The 15,639-nt window shown below is 40.8% G+C and overlaps 1 protein-coding gene and 1 non-coding gene across 3 annotated transcripts; one reads left to right on the forward strand and one right to left on the reverse strand.

Annotated features, from left to right (window-relative positions):
* Position 1: 1 nt before the first annotated feature.
* trnak-uuu lies at positions 2–74 on the reverse strand. Its single transcript has one exon. It is a non-coding gene; the product is annotated as a tRNA-Lys (tRNA).
* A 362-nt stretch (positions 75–436) lies between these two features.
* On the forward strand, positions 437–6,096 carry nek3 (NIMA related kinase 3). 2 transcript variants are annotated; one of them, XM_035679428.1, is made up of 14 exons: positions 437–504; positions 686–806; positions 1,158–1,251; positions 1,349–1,446; positions 1,546–1,629; positions 2,005–2,072; positions 2,183–2,269; positions 3,280–3,334; positions 3,595–3,795; positions 4,064–4,178; positions 4,702–4,854; positions 4,976–5,107; positions 5,190–5,301; positions 5,792–6,096. In XM_035679428.1, exons 2-14 carry the CDS (start codon positions 690–692, stop codon positions 5,856–5,858), a joined length of 1,383 nt encoding a protein of 460 aa, XP_035535321.1. In that variant the 5' UTR covers positions 437–504; positions 686–689; the 3' UTR covers positions 5,859–6,096. The 2 variants fall into 2 exon arrangements, with proteins under 2 accessions (XP_035535321.1, XP_035535322.1); XM_035679429.1 differs by having other exon boundaries at positions 457–504; positions 683–806.
* Positions 6,097–15,639: the final 9,543 nt, after the last annotated feature.

Consider the following 15,639-nt stretch of genomic DNA (forward strand, 5'->3'; position numbering starts at 1 on the left):
TCGCCTGAACAGGGACTTGAACCCTGGACCCTCAGATTAAAAGTCTGATGCTCTACCGACTGAGCTATCCGGGCTCTTGTAAAGCAGTCACGTGGGGTCTCTGACAAATCACGTGGCCTAAACAATCATTTGAGAAACTTCTTTTTATATTTCTTTGTGTAGAGGCATGAAAGGAAACATTTCTTCTCCACACCGGTGTCACTGCTCCATTACTTTTCCATCAATACACCTTTGTCACCTTCCCATGAACCGGCAGGCAGATACAGTTTGACTCTGAAGGCACGAAAGAAAAAAAGCAGAAACATTATGAACAAAACCTACACTTTAATATTACACAATGGATTGAAAAGGCGGTCGTTATGGGAAATTTAAAAAGCTCAATCTAGGATTCAGAGATTATGATCTACCGCCATCTAGCGGTGACGCTGCGCAGTACCTGTGACTCGACCTACGTCACACAATAATAAGGAAGTAGCGGCCAAACAAAACAGCGACAGAGTCCAGGTAGACTTTTATCTAGTGCCTTAGACTTTTACTGCACGTAAATGTCTCAATGTGAGCACTTAAAAGACTCAAAGAAGACAATATTGCTGTAAAGTCTGCGCATGCGTCGGCCCAGTCCGCTGTAGCTACATTGGTTCCCATCCTTTGTGGTCTGTGTGTGTTTGTTTGTTAGTTAAAGCAGCTCTATGGAGAGATACTCGCTCCAGAAAGTGATCGGTGAAGGCTCTTTCGGTCGGGCTCTGTTAGTCCGGTGTAAAAGCAGCCACAGGGAGTATGTGGTGAAGGAAATCCAGCTGCCAAAGGTATCTGCGAACAAAGATGGTGATGTACTGTTACATACTGTGTCTCTATGCTCACCTGAGTGCTGGAACAGGTAACCTGAACTGGATCCTCCCAGTGCAGCAAGTATTTCTAGTAAAATCAATCATAAAATAGTGAATTAAAGATATGTTGGATTTGCACCACTCTGTGAACTACACTGCTGCACACTATATTTGAACTCAGACTGTTATGTTATAGCCTGGGGGTTGGATATGGAAATGTTATTTGCTCTGCGCTGATAACCTACCAGGTTGTTGCCTACGCAGACACGAGGAGGCTGTTTGTTTTGCATAGTAATGAATGCATTCATGCTTGTATTTGCATTTTTATAGAATCAGTCCAAATTGGAGAATTCGAGGAGAGAAGCCGCCCTGCTGTCCAGAATGAAACATCCTAATATTGTGGCCTTCAGGGAGGCATTCGAAGGTATTCACACACATATTAAGACCTTTTGGACTCTTGTGACATACAATTATTATTGTTTGGATTGCAGAATAGGCATTGTGATTGTTTGTTTGTTCAGCTGATGACCTCCTGTGTATTGTTATGGAGTACTGCAGTGGAGGAGACCTGCTCCAGAGGATCCGGCAGCAGAAAACTACTCAGTTCTGTGTTGATGAGGTAGGCCTCAACTGTTCTCACACTTTACTTTGCTGTTGCTGTTACTGTTTTGTTACCGTTTTTCAATTTGGTTTCACTGGAGTCTTGTTTCTTTACTAGATCCTGAGGTGGTTTGCTCAAATGTGTGCCGCCGCACACCATATCCATGATAAACGGGTTTTGCACAGAGATTTGAAGTCCAAGGTACAGTAGTCTCTAGACATTATAGTTAATAATTACATTACAGGTTAATAGGTTTTCATTTTATGTCAATAAAAACAATTACATTTATTGTCATACGTGGAGCAGACATTATGAACTCGTGGGGGAGATCAGATTTTCTTTGTTTGTTCTCTGAATCAGAACAAGAAGTAGATCATTTAGTTTACTGGTTGGATGCATGTTGATAGAATCTCATCAGTGTGAGCACTGTGAAATGAACAATGATGAAATTGCTGATCGAGATAAGATCGCAACATTATCGCCCCTAAATGCATAATATCATCATTTTGCTATGGGTGGCTGGTCTTGTTTTGGCTTCGTGTTAAGTCATCACTTCTCTTTCATTTCCTGTCCCAGAACATTTTCCTGACAGATAATGGGACAGTCAAGCTCGGGGACTTTGGCTCAGCGTGTATTCTGAATAGGTACAGGAAAAGAATGGAAGCAATTTTATAGTTTGCCTTTTTTTAAGTTCCGTGCTTTATTTCCTGCTGTTACATTTGAACTTTGACTAATTTTTGTAATTTTGTTGCAGCTCAAAGGCCTACGCTCACACATACGTTGGGACACCATATTATGTGGCTCCAGAAATCTGGGACAACAAGCCATACAACAATAAAAGGTATGTTACCACGTTTGTTTCGACTGGTTCCTCCATTGCACATGCTGCAAATGAAACCAAAATAAAATGAAACCGTAATGATGGAAGACCAATGTGAGGAAACTGGGTTATTGAAAAAGGAAGTATTAATTGTCTATAGCAAAGAGTGTATTCCCCCAAACAGAGAAGAACAACATAGGAGAACATAAAGAAGCTAATATATGAATACATTTACACATACAGACAGTGTTCAGGCCTGGGTTGGTGCATTGGGGAAGACTATACCTGTCAGTATATTTGTATTCACTATACGTATGTTTATGAGTTATAGAATAGAAGAAGCAAATAGAATACAACTTCACTGTCCAGCCAAGGCCGGAAAATTACCTTTGGTCTCACCAGATCCAATAAAAACATCACATTACATCGATACAGTATCAAATCACAACTGCTGGTACAACATACAGAGCATGAACAGCATACCTTCTGTGCAAGATGTTTGAAATGTTTACATCATTCGCACATAATGTTATGTGCATAAATGAACCCTTGGATGGCTTTATCATATGTACAAAAAAAATTAAATATTTTTGCTCATGAGAGAAATTTCGCATTACAGCAGGATGTTACTCCAGACCAGTGTGCATACAGTAAATGTAATCCCCTAATTAGTACTTTAAAGGGAAACTCTAATATCCAAGACTTTACTGTAATTGACCAAACAGACAACAGATAGACTTCAATTAACTACAAACAAATCCCATAATCTTGTCCATGTTCGCTTGGAGTTTCCCTTCCAGGCTTGATTTTCCATCAACATAGCCTGTGAGCTTTTCATAAGACAGTCTCGGATGTGTCAATAAGAGTTTTCAAAACAGTCTGTGTTCTCTGCTCTGCTGTGTTTCTCAGCTCAGCAGCGATTATGTAACTCATGCATGGGTTAACCAGTCCTGTGTTTTCGTGACTGTGCCAGTACATGACGAATGTCTAGTGTGAATGAATAACCGTCCCTTTGTGTATTTGTCCTGCAGTGATGTGTGGTCTCTGGGCTGCGTTCTCTACGAGCTCTGCACCCTGCGACACCCGGTATGTCCCCTCCCGCCACTCTCCATGTACCAGGAGTTTGACTGTGGGCCTCTCTCCAAATATTGTCAGTGAATAATTGTATCAGATAGTCCTGCTGTTATCTTACTGCACAGTGAGATGCTGCAAAGCGTTGTTGTGGAACGCTGGAGGCCCAGTTTCTTCAGCTGAGTTAGATTATCCGCTGTGTATTTTTTTGTGGCTCAGATGTTGCCGTGTGGTTTCTTGTCCCGGCGATCCTCACACCTCATTCTTGTGCGCAGTTCCAGGCATCCAGCTGGAAGAGCCTGATTCTTAAGGTGTGTCGGGGTGCGTACCCTCCCCTCCCCGGTCACCTGCCCTACGAGCTGCAGTACTTGGTCAAGCAGATGTTTAAGACAAACCCAAAAGACAGGCCGTCCCTGCACACCATCCTGACCTCTCACCGGGTTTCCAGACTCCTGCGCACACATCTGCCCTCCCAGGTAAAAAGCACAGTCAGCACCTGCAGCTTCCTGCTTGGTGACAGTCACTCAAGCAGTGGAACCTGAAGTGATTTTATGGCTGCCCATCCATCATAACGACATACTGTCACAACATGGTGTCGAAGTGAGAATTTAAACTCTTACACAACTTCCCCAGCTGTGGTGACCCTATGCGGAATCTGACCTTTGACAAGCTGCTGTTAGTTCAGATGGCCGAGGAGCTCGTGTTATGCGTTTGATTTACTGCGCCGCTTTGAATCTTTTACAGGCAATAGAGACGGAGGAACAGGGGAGGCGTACGGGTCGATGGAACAGAGGAGAGGGAAAGAAGGTGGCTAATCTTCTGGGAGAGAAGAGTTTAATAAAAACATCAACATTTGAAGGTAAAGTCCAAGTTAACAGTGTAGTAATAAAAAAGGATATACTACTGCAACTCTGGGAGAAACACATCACTTTTTGTGAAAAACTGGTAGGAACATAAATGTTGTTGTCAGTAAAGACATCAACACTGCCTTATGTGTGCTATATTATGTTTTTCCATTCCTTCAAACTCTGTAAAGCACAATTCTGAAAGGACTCAGCTATACCCACTCAACACAGCCAAGCCCAAAACAAAGAAAAGTAAAGGAAGTAGGAAGTAGCACTAAAAGCAAGCATAATAATGAATAATCCATTATTTTTGCAACTGAAACAATTTTTTATGATCGTGAGCAACTCTTCATTCCCCTGGCAGAACATTGCTTCCAAAATCCTTTACATTTACCTTGTTTTGATTATTATTTTTTTGTGCTTTTTCTCTGCCTGCTATTCGGGGGTTTGTGTGTGTGAAGTTTCATTTCTTGCCAGGATCTTTTTGAAAACAAGAAATATAACAAAAAAATAATCCTAAATTACATTTGACCTCAGGTGTGGAGTTACCAGAAGCCCACTGTGAAAGCAGAGAGCCGGGTTCTCGAAAGCACTGGGCCGCTGAGCCATCAGACACCGTTATGAAGATGTTGGCAAATGCCACCCTCATCTCGTCTGACAGCATGGCATCAACCAACCACACCCTCACAGGTTCTGCTCATAGATGTGTGATACCAATAGCAGCGTTTTCACTTCCTCATTTGTACAAAATTTAAGTTTGCAGAAGGAGATACAGTATCCGAGTGTATCAGCTGTACTCCTGCTTTTACAGGTGTGTCAGAGGAGCCAGAGGACAGCAGGCAGAGGAAACGATGGGACAGGGATCCCCCCGAGAGACTTCTGAGTCTGTTGGAGAAGGCCAGACTTAGCAGAGCCTCCAGCACCTTTTTAATAAACAGAGGAGGTCTGTTGATATCTAAATACATATTATTTTAATAAAGCAACCTTTCTCGTGGTTGATGGGAATATGTGGCCTCGGTTTTCAGGTGATGACCCCCTGGTGGGACCCCTCTCCCAGGGTGACGACACAGACGGTCCTGAGCTTGAAGTGGCTGTAGATGAGGACCGACTGCAGCCACGCTCTGACGACGAGGACACGTAAGTAACCTCGATTTATATCTGTAATTTAACATGATATTACTAAGGATGAGGATGCTTGATCCAGTCGGACTGGACATACAGTACATCAGCAGGACACAAAGGAAAATACCTGTAGGTTTCTGGTTTTATTCAGCTGTGCTAATAGAATTTTAAAGAACGTCAGCATTGTAAAAATGCTAAGGGCTAATGTGTTGGTTTTGACTAAATGTGTATAAGATCAATAATGATACTTATAGGTCAGTTTTGCTTTTCGATTTTTTCAAAATAAAATATGTGATAAAAACATTTTTGAGCTTGCTAAGCAGAGTGTGGGCAGCAAATAATGGAACAACAGAAATCGAAGCACCTGGCAAAATAGACCTCATTCACATTAACTGTTACTGTGTAAAGTGAGCGCTGTCTGTTGTCTGTCGAATGTATATTTTATGTGACCTCTGAAATGAAAACAAAGTTTACATGTGTTATACCGTTTGTTCTCTCTTCACAGAGACTTTGAGGAAGAATCTCCATGTGACTGGATAGATGAAGTTGAGAAAATGTTTTCGGAACACTAAAGCCTCCTTCCTCCTGAGCCTACAGAGGCAGTCATTGTTAATGTTTACATTCACTAAAAACCCTGTTTGCATATGCCAAAATCATTTCACTTGATATGAGACCATGTGTTATGAATAATATGAACAATTTTTATAGCAGGTTCTGTACATGTTTACAAAAACAGTTAAGCTCATGCAAAGATTTTTATAATGTATGTTTTAAGCTCAGAAACAAAACACTAAAATTGAATTGAATATTGTTCAACTTGTCATAAAACATTTTTACATGGAGATGTGTGTGTATATGTGTGTCTATATGTGTCTGTATATGTGTGTGTACATGTGTGTGCGCACGCGTGTGTGTGCGCACGTGTGTGTGCGCACGTGTGTGTGCGTGCGTGAGTGTGTGCGCACGCGTGTGTGTGCGTGCGTGAGTGTGTGCGTGCTCTCTCTCGTTTGATTTGAACATCTGCTCTGTACTGTTCAGGTTACCAATGATAACATTCCCAGTAGATTGAAGCCGTCTGGAAGCTTCTGTTTGGCTTGTTGGGGAAATATTAGACTCAGAGCAGCTGGGTCTCCATGGGGTCACACCATTTTGAGCTCGCCTGTACCTTTTGATGTCTGTTTCCTCTGCAATATCAAAAGTAGACTAAACATGTTCACTCATTGGAATTCTTTGTATTTTATTATCTTGGCCAGACACTAACAAACCATACATCTGGACCCTTTGGCTGTTGTGTTATTTTGAATTTGCTGTGACCACAACAGTGCAGACACAGAGAGGTGATGGCGTTTCCGACATTAAGTGTTGATTATGTACCACTAGGTGGAGTTGAAATCACTGGTGTGAACCATTTTGTGGGTAGGAGTGAGAAAAGCTACAGATGGGTGACAAAGGAAAAACCTGAATGACTGGTGAAATATGTTAAATGCAGATACTGTCATACAGAACACGAGGGGACATTGATATGGTTTGATATTATGTAAATCAGTTGAACACTTATGGGAGAAGGAATTTCCCTTAAAATGTCGGCCATCTGTAGATTCTGGTTCAGATATAATCCAAGCTTTGTTGAAATCCTTTTGATATTAATCGGATGTAGGCAGATCGATCTGAGAATGCTCGCCCTGCCTTCTGTATATGTGAATTTAAGGGACTTAAAAACTTATAACTTATATATAACTAAGCTACTTAGTACTTAGTAAACTACTTATAAAGACATTTGATGCAAGGGAACAAGTACAGTCTTGTAGTCTCTTTGCTTTGGCAAATTAGAAACACGACAGTACAGTATAAAAGCAGACAATAGCCAAGCCTCGCCCATGACTGTTTGGGCTCAACAGGATATAGATACTACAGACCCTTGCTGATTCACCAACAGTCACACCAGGGATGGATTATCCTGCTGCCAAAGTTCTTCCAGTGACTGAAGTCTCCCATTGGCTGACAGGAGGACTCTGCTATATGACCAGATATCTGCCCGTACTGTGTTTTATTGAGGAAGCCCGGGACTGCAGCTTGCCCCTTATCTTGAAGTCACACTGAATCCCCCTCCAGGGCTCAACCTCCAGCCCCCTGCTTTTTTATTCTTACTATGTTTCCTCTTATACCTCCAAAGATGTCTATGTTTAGCAAAGATACAGGAAAAGGGGTGTAATATAGCAGAGCTACTATGCCACCATGCTGTGTGTCCTGCAGATAGGAGGGTCTCCCATCAGTGTCCATGACAAACCAGACAGCATCTTTACAGCTCAGCATCGAATGTTAACTGAGTCTGTGATGCATGAATGGTAAGGGTTGTGTTGTCAAGGGCTGTAACTGCTCTTGTATGGGGTTTCATTTATTCAATCTTAGCATTGTTTGAGTATCAGCTAAAATCTGGACATAGCCTTATGTATCAAAAACTATCAAGTAAGTGTTTATATTCCCCAAACTATCGGCGCCAGTCTCAAAACCTTTAAACCCAGCCCTAATTCCAGGTATGACTGTTCCATAGAGCTCGGTATAAATGTAATGTCAGCTTTAAAAGACTGTCCTAATACTTGTCCTAGAATGAATACCCCTGTGCAAGCAGGCGACAGCAACATGTACAGCTGATGTACAGGGGGTTGTAAAAATAACACAACTTACAATACAGTTTATATTTAGCCTTTTTGTATACTTTCTTCCAGTTTCCTTATTAATTCTTAATTTTTTTTTCGTTCCCCTTCTTTCTTATTATTAGATTATTCTGATTCTATTATTCTCAGTCCCATTAATATAGCATGCCAGGAAATGAGGCCATAGCGAGCCATATAATCATTGCCTCTCTTCTGGGCCTTTGTTTGTCTTTATTCTTTTATGCTTTTAGAAACATGGCCATGAGTATATCATAAAAGGGTAACCTTTGATAAATCTATACAAATTCTGTCCAAAAAAAACAGCATCTCACACTTCACACTAAATTGCAATTTAATAAAACAACAACCTCTCTAATAAAGTCTCAACAAATATTAAACAAAATGTTATAAGCTAAAGGATTTATTGCAGGACTGTTGGTTTGCATGAAATTGTGCAGATGCTCCTGTTATTTTGTCCACCCCCTTTGACTGTTGGGTCAAGAATGCAAGACTGGCTGAAAAAAAAAAAATCCTGACGGAACAATTTTATGAAGCTGCTCTTCAGAAAATATAGAGCCAAACAAGCAGATGAACAGGGGCTTCCTCTTGCAGGAAGGATGTGAAGTTGTGTCTGTTGTATCTCAATGGCTATAAATGGGTCAAAAATACATTTCTGTTTGAATGAACTGCTCCGCACTAACACACTGAGGGTTGACGGCGGGGTTGTGGGGTCGCAGTAGAAATGCAACTTTCATTTTTAATCAGTTTGATGACACAACTCCACTTCAGAAGAGAAGTGTGCTATGTTTTGGCCTCATTTCCTGAAGTGAAAATACACCTCGCTGTTTTTGTAACAAGAACAGGCAAAACCACAACGCTCGCGTGTGAGCAGAGTACAGCAATCAGTGGAACTGAGGTAGCCCTACACACAATGATATACAATTTCCTGTTTAGCTGTAAACTACGGAACACATAAAAAAAGGTGCTACATCCTATATTTCAGTATCTACTCAAATGCACAGTGAGGTGGCATTGTCTGGATGTCTAATCTGAAGTGCTTTATTGATTTTCTTCCTGCTCATCCTGGTGACCTGATAGCAGACAATCAAGTAACTTCCCCTCTTATCAAATGATGCACAAAAGACCTTTCATTTAGTCTTTTTGGGAGATTGTCTGCACACCTCGGGCCTCAGTTTTTACCATCACCCATGATGAAATATTGACACTGTTATCTGCAATAATCTCTGTTCCCCTTTTGCCTGCCTGTCACGGAGCCTGTTTTTGTGGCCTGCTTTCTGCGTCCCCCCAGTTTCACTCAGGAAGAGCTCTGCAGATGCTAGATGACCCAATGATCTCAGTCTGGCTACTGATGCTTAGAAAGGAATTTTCTACCTAACTCTTTCAATTTTCAATTTTCTTACACTTATGGTAAACCTTAGTGTTCACACTTCCTCAGCTTTTTTTCTTTTTCTTTCTTTCTCTTTCTTTCTTTAAGCTACACTTTAAGCTTTCATTAGGCTACATTTAGTGTCTGGACTGTAATTGAGGTTTTAGTAGACATTTATAGCCTTACTGGTATCAACCACAGTGAAGGAAACAGTGAAACCTGCTACCATGACTCACTCAGTAAAGAGAAGTGCTGTTTATTCTTCACGGGGAGCAGCTCTTCCTGTTAATAACAAAGCACTTAGACGCTGCAGTTGGGAGTCTCTTTGCAACTATAAATATGGGAGCTGTCATTGTTATGATTATTTCAAGCCCTCTACAGTGACCCTCCATTGTCTCCTGCCAGTGTTTTGTTGCTTTGTATCAGACAATAGAGACTTGCCTGGCCAAGCAAGGTTTGTTGTGGAACTCCACAATTCATCAGCCGTAAAAAGGTCAGCAGCAGTTAAATTTGGGTTATGTGAAGTAAGAGAGTGCTGGCTCCGTGAAGGTTGTCGGGCCATTTGCAGTTTTAAACGCTGCTATTGTTTGTGGCTCACACGCCTGTTGACTCATGATGGATCCTGATCCACCTTTAGGCAGGGTCATGGGCTCTGCTGGCCTTACTCTTTGCCATCCTTCCTTTGAGCCAATAATAGATAATTAGCAGGCAAGACTTTTAACAGAGCCTTTTCGGAGATTTCCTCTTGTAGCTCACATGCAGTTTACTGAAATCCTTTTTGATTGAAATAGTAGTACATTATGTGAGAAAGGCTGTAAAAACGTTTCCCTTTTAGCTCACAAAAACTAGACTTGTGTGATACTGGCAGCAGAACATTTTCAGATATCACTTGACAGCATCTGTAAGCATCTGGTGGTGGTAGTGGTGGTGATATTACAGCTTAAACTTAAAACTAGTTTTGCTTTTACTTTTTGTCGTGTCAGAAAAGAAAGTGAATTTGAGCTCCTGCTTATCACTTCACTGATCTACACCCTAATCTAAATGTGAATCTCAGACCACACTGACCTTCCCCAATTTAAATATGAATCGCTCCTTTGCTTTTTCTGCATCTCTGTTAACATCCTGCGAAAAGCTCTGTGGTTTCGAAATGAGTCTGATTTGCTGCACTTGCAGCACAAATATGATGCAGAGAAACTCCTGCAATGAACACATCCACAGCGAGTGCCGCAGGCCTACAGAATAGCTTTCAGCTCTTTAGTTCAGTCAGCTCTTTAGTTGGATATTTCTTAAATAAGCCAGTATGTTATACTATTTATCAGTGAAGCAACGCGTTGATTTTGACATATGCAAGCTTGAATCCGCTGGATATGCAACGCATGAAAAAGGATACTACAGAACATGAATCATTCTCATCAGTCTTGTTTCTGTATTTATATCTCATCAATGTCAAATTAAGGGTTATTTAATCAGTCATGACATTTAGACTTTCCCAGTGTTTGCATCACTGGAAATGTTTGACAGTGGAGACCAATGACTTATGTTATCTGTCATGGGTTGCAGGATGTGGTGATTTGGTAAAGGAACATGGTATTTATTGTGACCCATTTTTGCTGTGGCAGTTCATCAGCTACCATTCATTTCCACCTGGTACATTTCGTAGACTCTTGAATCTTAATCTGACCTTCAACTCCAGTGGATGGTTTAATTTATAGTATAGTTATAGGAATAAGATATACATGATTTTTTTTGTTAAGGAGATAAAACTTGCATGTTCCCTAACTGTGGTATTAATTGAAAACAAGCGAAATAACACAATCAATATGTATATGATATGATATCACCTATGGATTATTGTGCTTCTCTTGCTTGATGGAAGCTCTGTGTCCATTGGAGTTATCTTTGTCTTATCTGTCTGTTACATTGTGTGTTGTCTTTTTGGATGCAGATAACCTCAGGGTATCAATGAGCCATGTCCTTCCCATCGTGAGGCCAGAGTGTCAATCAATTAGGTGTCTCTCCAGGAGCCTTCTTCAAAGGGATTTGGTGGTCGTATTTTAAACATGCAATCTTTACGTTTGGCAAGGAACATGACATTTTCTTTTGGGGAAATAAATCTATGTTTAAAAACGGGAACTTATGGTAAACAATAAATATGACAAAATCTTACAGAAGAGCAGTGGCTTTTGTGTGGGTTGAGCAGATGAGGATTCACCTCACTTTGAAATGAAATTGCGAATTGCTGTGGTTAAAGGAGGCAGAATTCTCCCAAGGAAGAGAGGGAAAGTATTGTGTGGTCTGAGAGGCTGTATGGAAATTCCTCATGGGGAACATGCTGACCTCAAGGCTGACCTGTAAGCGTCAGCTTTTATGTGTGGTTGTGCTGTGGAGTGTGCTATGGGCATTTGTTTATGAGCCTGTGCTGTAGTATTAGTGGAGCCCGGGTATCAGTAATCCTGCCATGTGCTTAGTGGAGACGCTGTGTACAATTTTATAGGTGTATTCCAGCCTTAAGTACAAGTTTTCCCTGATCAGTTCTTTAGGTAATGTACAGGTTGACTGACATTAAAGGTATTTATTTTACTCTTATCCACAGCTATGTACAATAAACACCCAGATAACGATTCAGTATTGCTCAAGAGCTGCAGTAATAGACAGCAGGTAATAAAAAGGTACTAACTGTTTAAAATGTGACAGTGCACCTCTAAATTTGTCCAAAGTACATAAACATGTTATTAATGTAATACTACTTTATTGCATTCATTGATGAATTGGTTTATTACCTAATTTAATAAAATACTGACTAATAAAGAACAACTCTACTTATTAGCAGCTTATTCCTGTAAGTTTTCAAATTGTTATTTTACATGATCAACTTAAGTATTTATGATGAAACTACTTGATTAGAATAGAATAGAATAGAATATACTTTAATGTTGGTATATACCTAATGTTATATGCAGTTTATTGCATAAAAATATTACACTTTCTAGAAGTACATTTTACCAATTTTTTGGCAGTTTTTATAATACATTTGCTATAAGGGTGCTTTGACAGCCACATGCTGGACATTTGATTGTTGTGGGATTTGACCCAGTGACCTTTCCTTTCTGTCATGAGACTGTCAGTCGCACCAGTGGGCTGTCCTCTCTGGTTAGAAGCTGTAGCTACAGGAGAGGATTAATGTGTTCACATTGGCTGGTCAGACATTGTTTAAATCCCCAGGAGTTTCCAGAGGAAGGACTCCAAGCTAAGGAAAGCCCAACCTGTCCCATCAAGCAGAACACACCTAATCATAATGTTTTTTTTCTCCAACAGACTGTAATACCATGTTCAGTCAGCCTGAAACTCTCAGTCTGAAGCAAAGGCAGACGATTTGATGTACTGTTGTATCTAATGTGTATGTATTGGGGGTAGAGACATATTGCAGTATACAGCGCTTTAACAGATAGGGGGAAATAAATCCTAAAAACATGTGTATGGGAATTCCCAGATGGATTTACTGGATGATTTAGTCATAACCGTTCCCTCTTCCTAGTAAGTCCCATTACATGTTGTAACTTGTGGCTTCTTGGTTTTATATGAAATGGTGGATGCACTTTTGAAGCGTTTTAAACATTTTTAATGACGTCCTCATGCTCAACCACACAAGGTGAATGATGGTACGCTAAATAACTCCTTTGTCTGTGATTCATACCAAAACACTTCAGGCATTACCTTTCTGAGCCAGTCTTTTTTACATGAATTATCTTCTATCAGATCCAACCAATTTCACAGAAAGTTCTTGGCCCCTATACCAATGTCACACACGCTCCAACTGACATTTTCAGGCACATGCACAAACAGGCTCTTGCCTTAGGGCGAAGACTCATCCTGTCGATAAAAACAACAATAACAGACATTGTGCACACACGCTTTGTCAAATGTAGTAATATATATATATATACATTTATATGACACAAGTTCTTAACAGACTGGACACTTGCATGCTGCATTTTTTTGTAAACACAGATGAAGGGAGTGTTTTATCAATATTCTGCTTATACTTTCTATTTCATTCCTAAGACGTTATACAACCAAGAGCTGATCTGGGCAAATAACTCCTCCAGGAACTGATAAGGCCTGTTTATGGCTGGAGGCGACAGGGAGTTAGGAGGATTACATGTGACTGGTTGGTGCAGCTATTTAGCCTACCTCCCTCCTTGCAGACATTGAGCCCCTTCCACTGCTGGTTATTAGTCGAGTGCTGCCTCTGATTTTGCAATGAGTAAGGCTGTTGTGCTAGCACAAGTAAGCTTCTTTTTTTTGTCAAACCACATCCTGACAAATGATTACTTAACGCAATGTTCTGTCTCCCGCATTGTGTGTTTTTATTGCCTTCTCCTTCCCAGTCAGGAAAGTTGTCTTGCAAGCAAGTAAGACCCCCCCGCCCCCCAGAGGGTGACAAACTTTTTTTATGGAGCGATAATAATACCTGTTTACCCCAAAACCAAAGTGGGATTGTAAAATCCAGAGATGCGGAATGTGATTCTGGTGTAATTGTGGGAAAATAGTGCAGATTTGTAAATGGGAACTTCCTTTATCAGGATAATAGCGTCCCTTGACTTCAATATTATGAGCCATGTTGGGAAAAAACTTTAAGTATCCTCCGCAGAGGGGCTCAATTTAGTGGGACAGGCACTTCCCTTGTCATGTGATCCAGAGCTAATCTGAGGACAAGGACCTCACCCCAATCTCACCCCCTACCCGGCCCTCCTCTTCCCCGAAAGCGTACACATACACTACTGAAGTCCCAGTTAATGCCCCGGGAGAAATTACCCCTGACACAAGTTCTCAACACAGCAGAGGATCTCCAGTCAGTTGAAACTGACAGAACATCAAAGCAGCCATTAAGAGATTTGTTGGAGAAAACATGCTCAATTTACCACAGGGGAACAGGAACCTAACTCTAAGTTAAAGGCTAGATCCAGACTTGTTTTTGTCTCCACTAAGACTAGGAGGATGGCACTGACTGTGCTAGCCTTGATGTAGACTGCTACTCTCAGCCAAAACATTATTTTTGTTTTGCATGCCCTGGGTGGATTCCAGCTGTCAGTTAAGAATTACTCATGATTTCATATGATGTAATCGTTAAGGCTGATTTATGAACATTTTACTTAGTAGATAAAACTTTTGGCTGACAAACCTCCTTTGAATGTTGTAACCTTAGAAGCAGAAATGTTTAATGTTTGATTTTTAAATTTTGTTTTATTCACATCACTCACACAATACCATTTCACAGATCCTCAGTTCATCTTGTACTGTACAAGAAGGCTTTAATGAACACTCCCATCTGAATTTACCAGAGCAATGCAGAACAGAATGTATGTGATGACAAGCAGTGTGGTGTCTGTGTTTTCTCACCGTGCAGCCTGCTGGGAAGGAGAGGTCAGGCTGATTAGATAACTGTTGTGTATGAAGAGGATCGAGACGGCTGGGCTCACGTGAGGGGTCCGAACCCTGATCCAGAGAGCTTATACAACCATAAAACTTTAGTTTATACACAACTTCATGTTCTTGACATTATGCAATATGTTCATTGTAAAATGGGAACAATTAAGAAACTCTTAGAAGTTACATCCGTTATTATGAGGAAGGTTCACTTTTTAAGGGAGATGTGGAAATATTCAGTGAGAACTGCATTATTTCCTTAATTTATTTGGTCTCTCAACATTCCAGGTAAAAAGTCAAGATCATCAATGATTTTACATATCTTTACTGCATTTAGTATGTGATTGCCTTTGTATGTCCTTCTCTGTCTCTGCCCTGACCTTTGACCCAGTTGACAGCAGCCATGAATCCCCGGTGGTCAGATAACGGTTGTATGTGCTGAATACACACCTCCTGACACACTCATACAGTTTAACATAATGATTAGCCACACAATGTCTTCTTTTCATGACTCAGTTCTGAACAGGTTCTAGTTCATGATGCTCAGTAAGCGTGATTTAAAAGGGCCTCCTGCGCAGATGACGTGAACTGCTTCAGTGTCAAATTGTACTTGTTTATTTTCACAACAGTCCAGGTCTTTAACCCTGTCATTGACTCGCTCACATGGCCCCACAACCACAGTTATAGGTGGGGTATGAAAAAATTGCAACTGATTGACCTTCAGGCTATGTCAATAAAGTTGGAACACCATGTGCTCTCTGTTATTCACTCCCACACTGTGTTGACTCCTCACTGATGGTATATCACTTGTAAATATGTCCACAGCAGGACAAATATTTCACACATCTGTTTTTCTAGAAAACTGCAAACACAACTTACTCATTA

The sequence above is a fragment of the Morone saxatilis genome, unplaced genomic scaffold (genome assembly GCF_004916995.1).
Source record: "Morone saxatilis isolate NCDOM2014 unplaced genomic scaffold, NCSU_SB_2.0 Contig8, whole genome shotgun sequence".
Taxonomy (NCBI): domain Eukaryota; kingdom Metazoa; phylum Chordata; class Actinopteri; family Moronidae; genus Morone; species Morone saxatilis.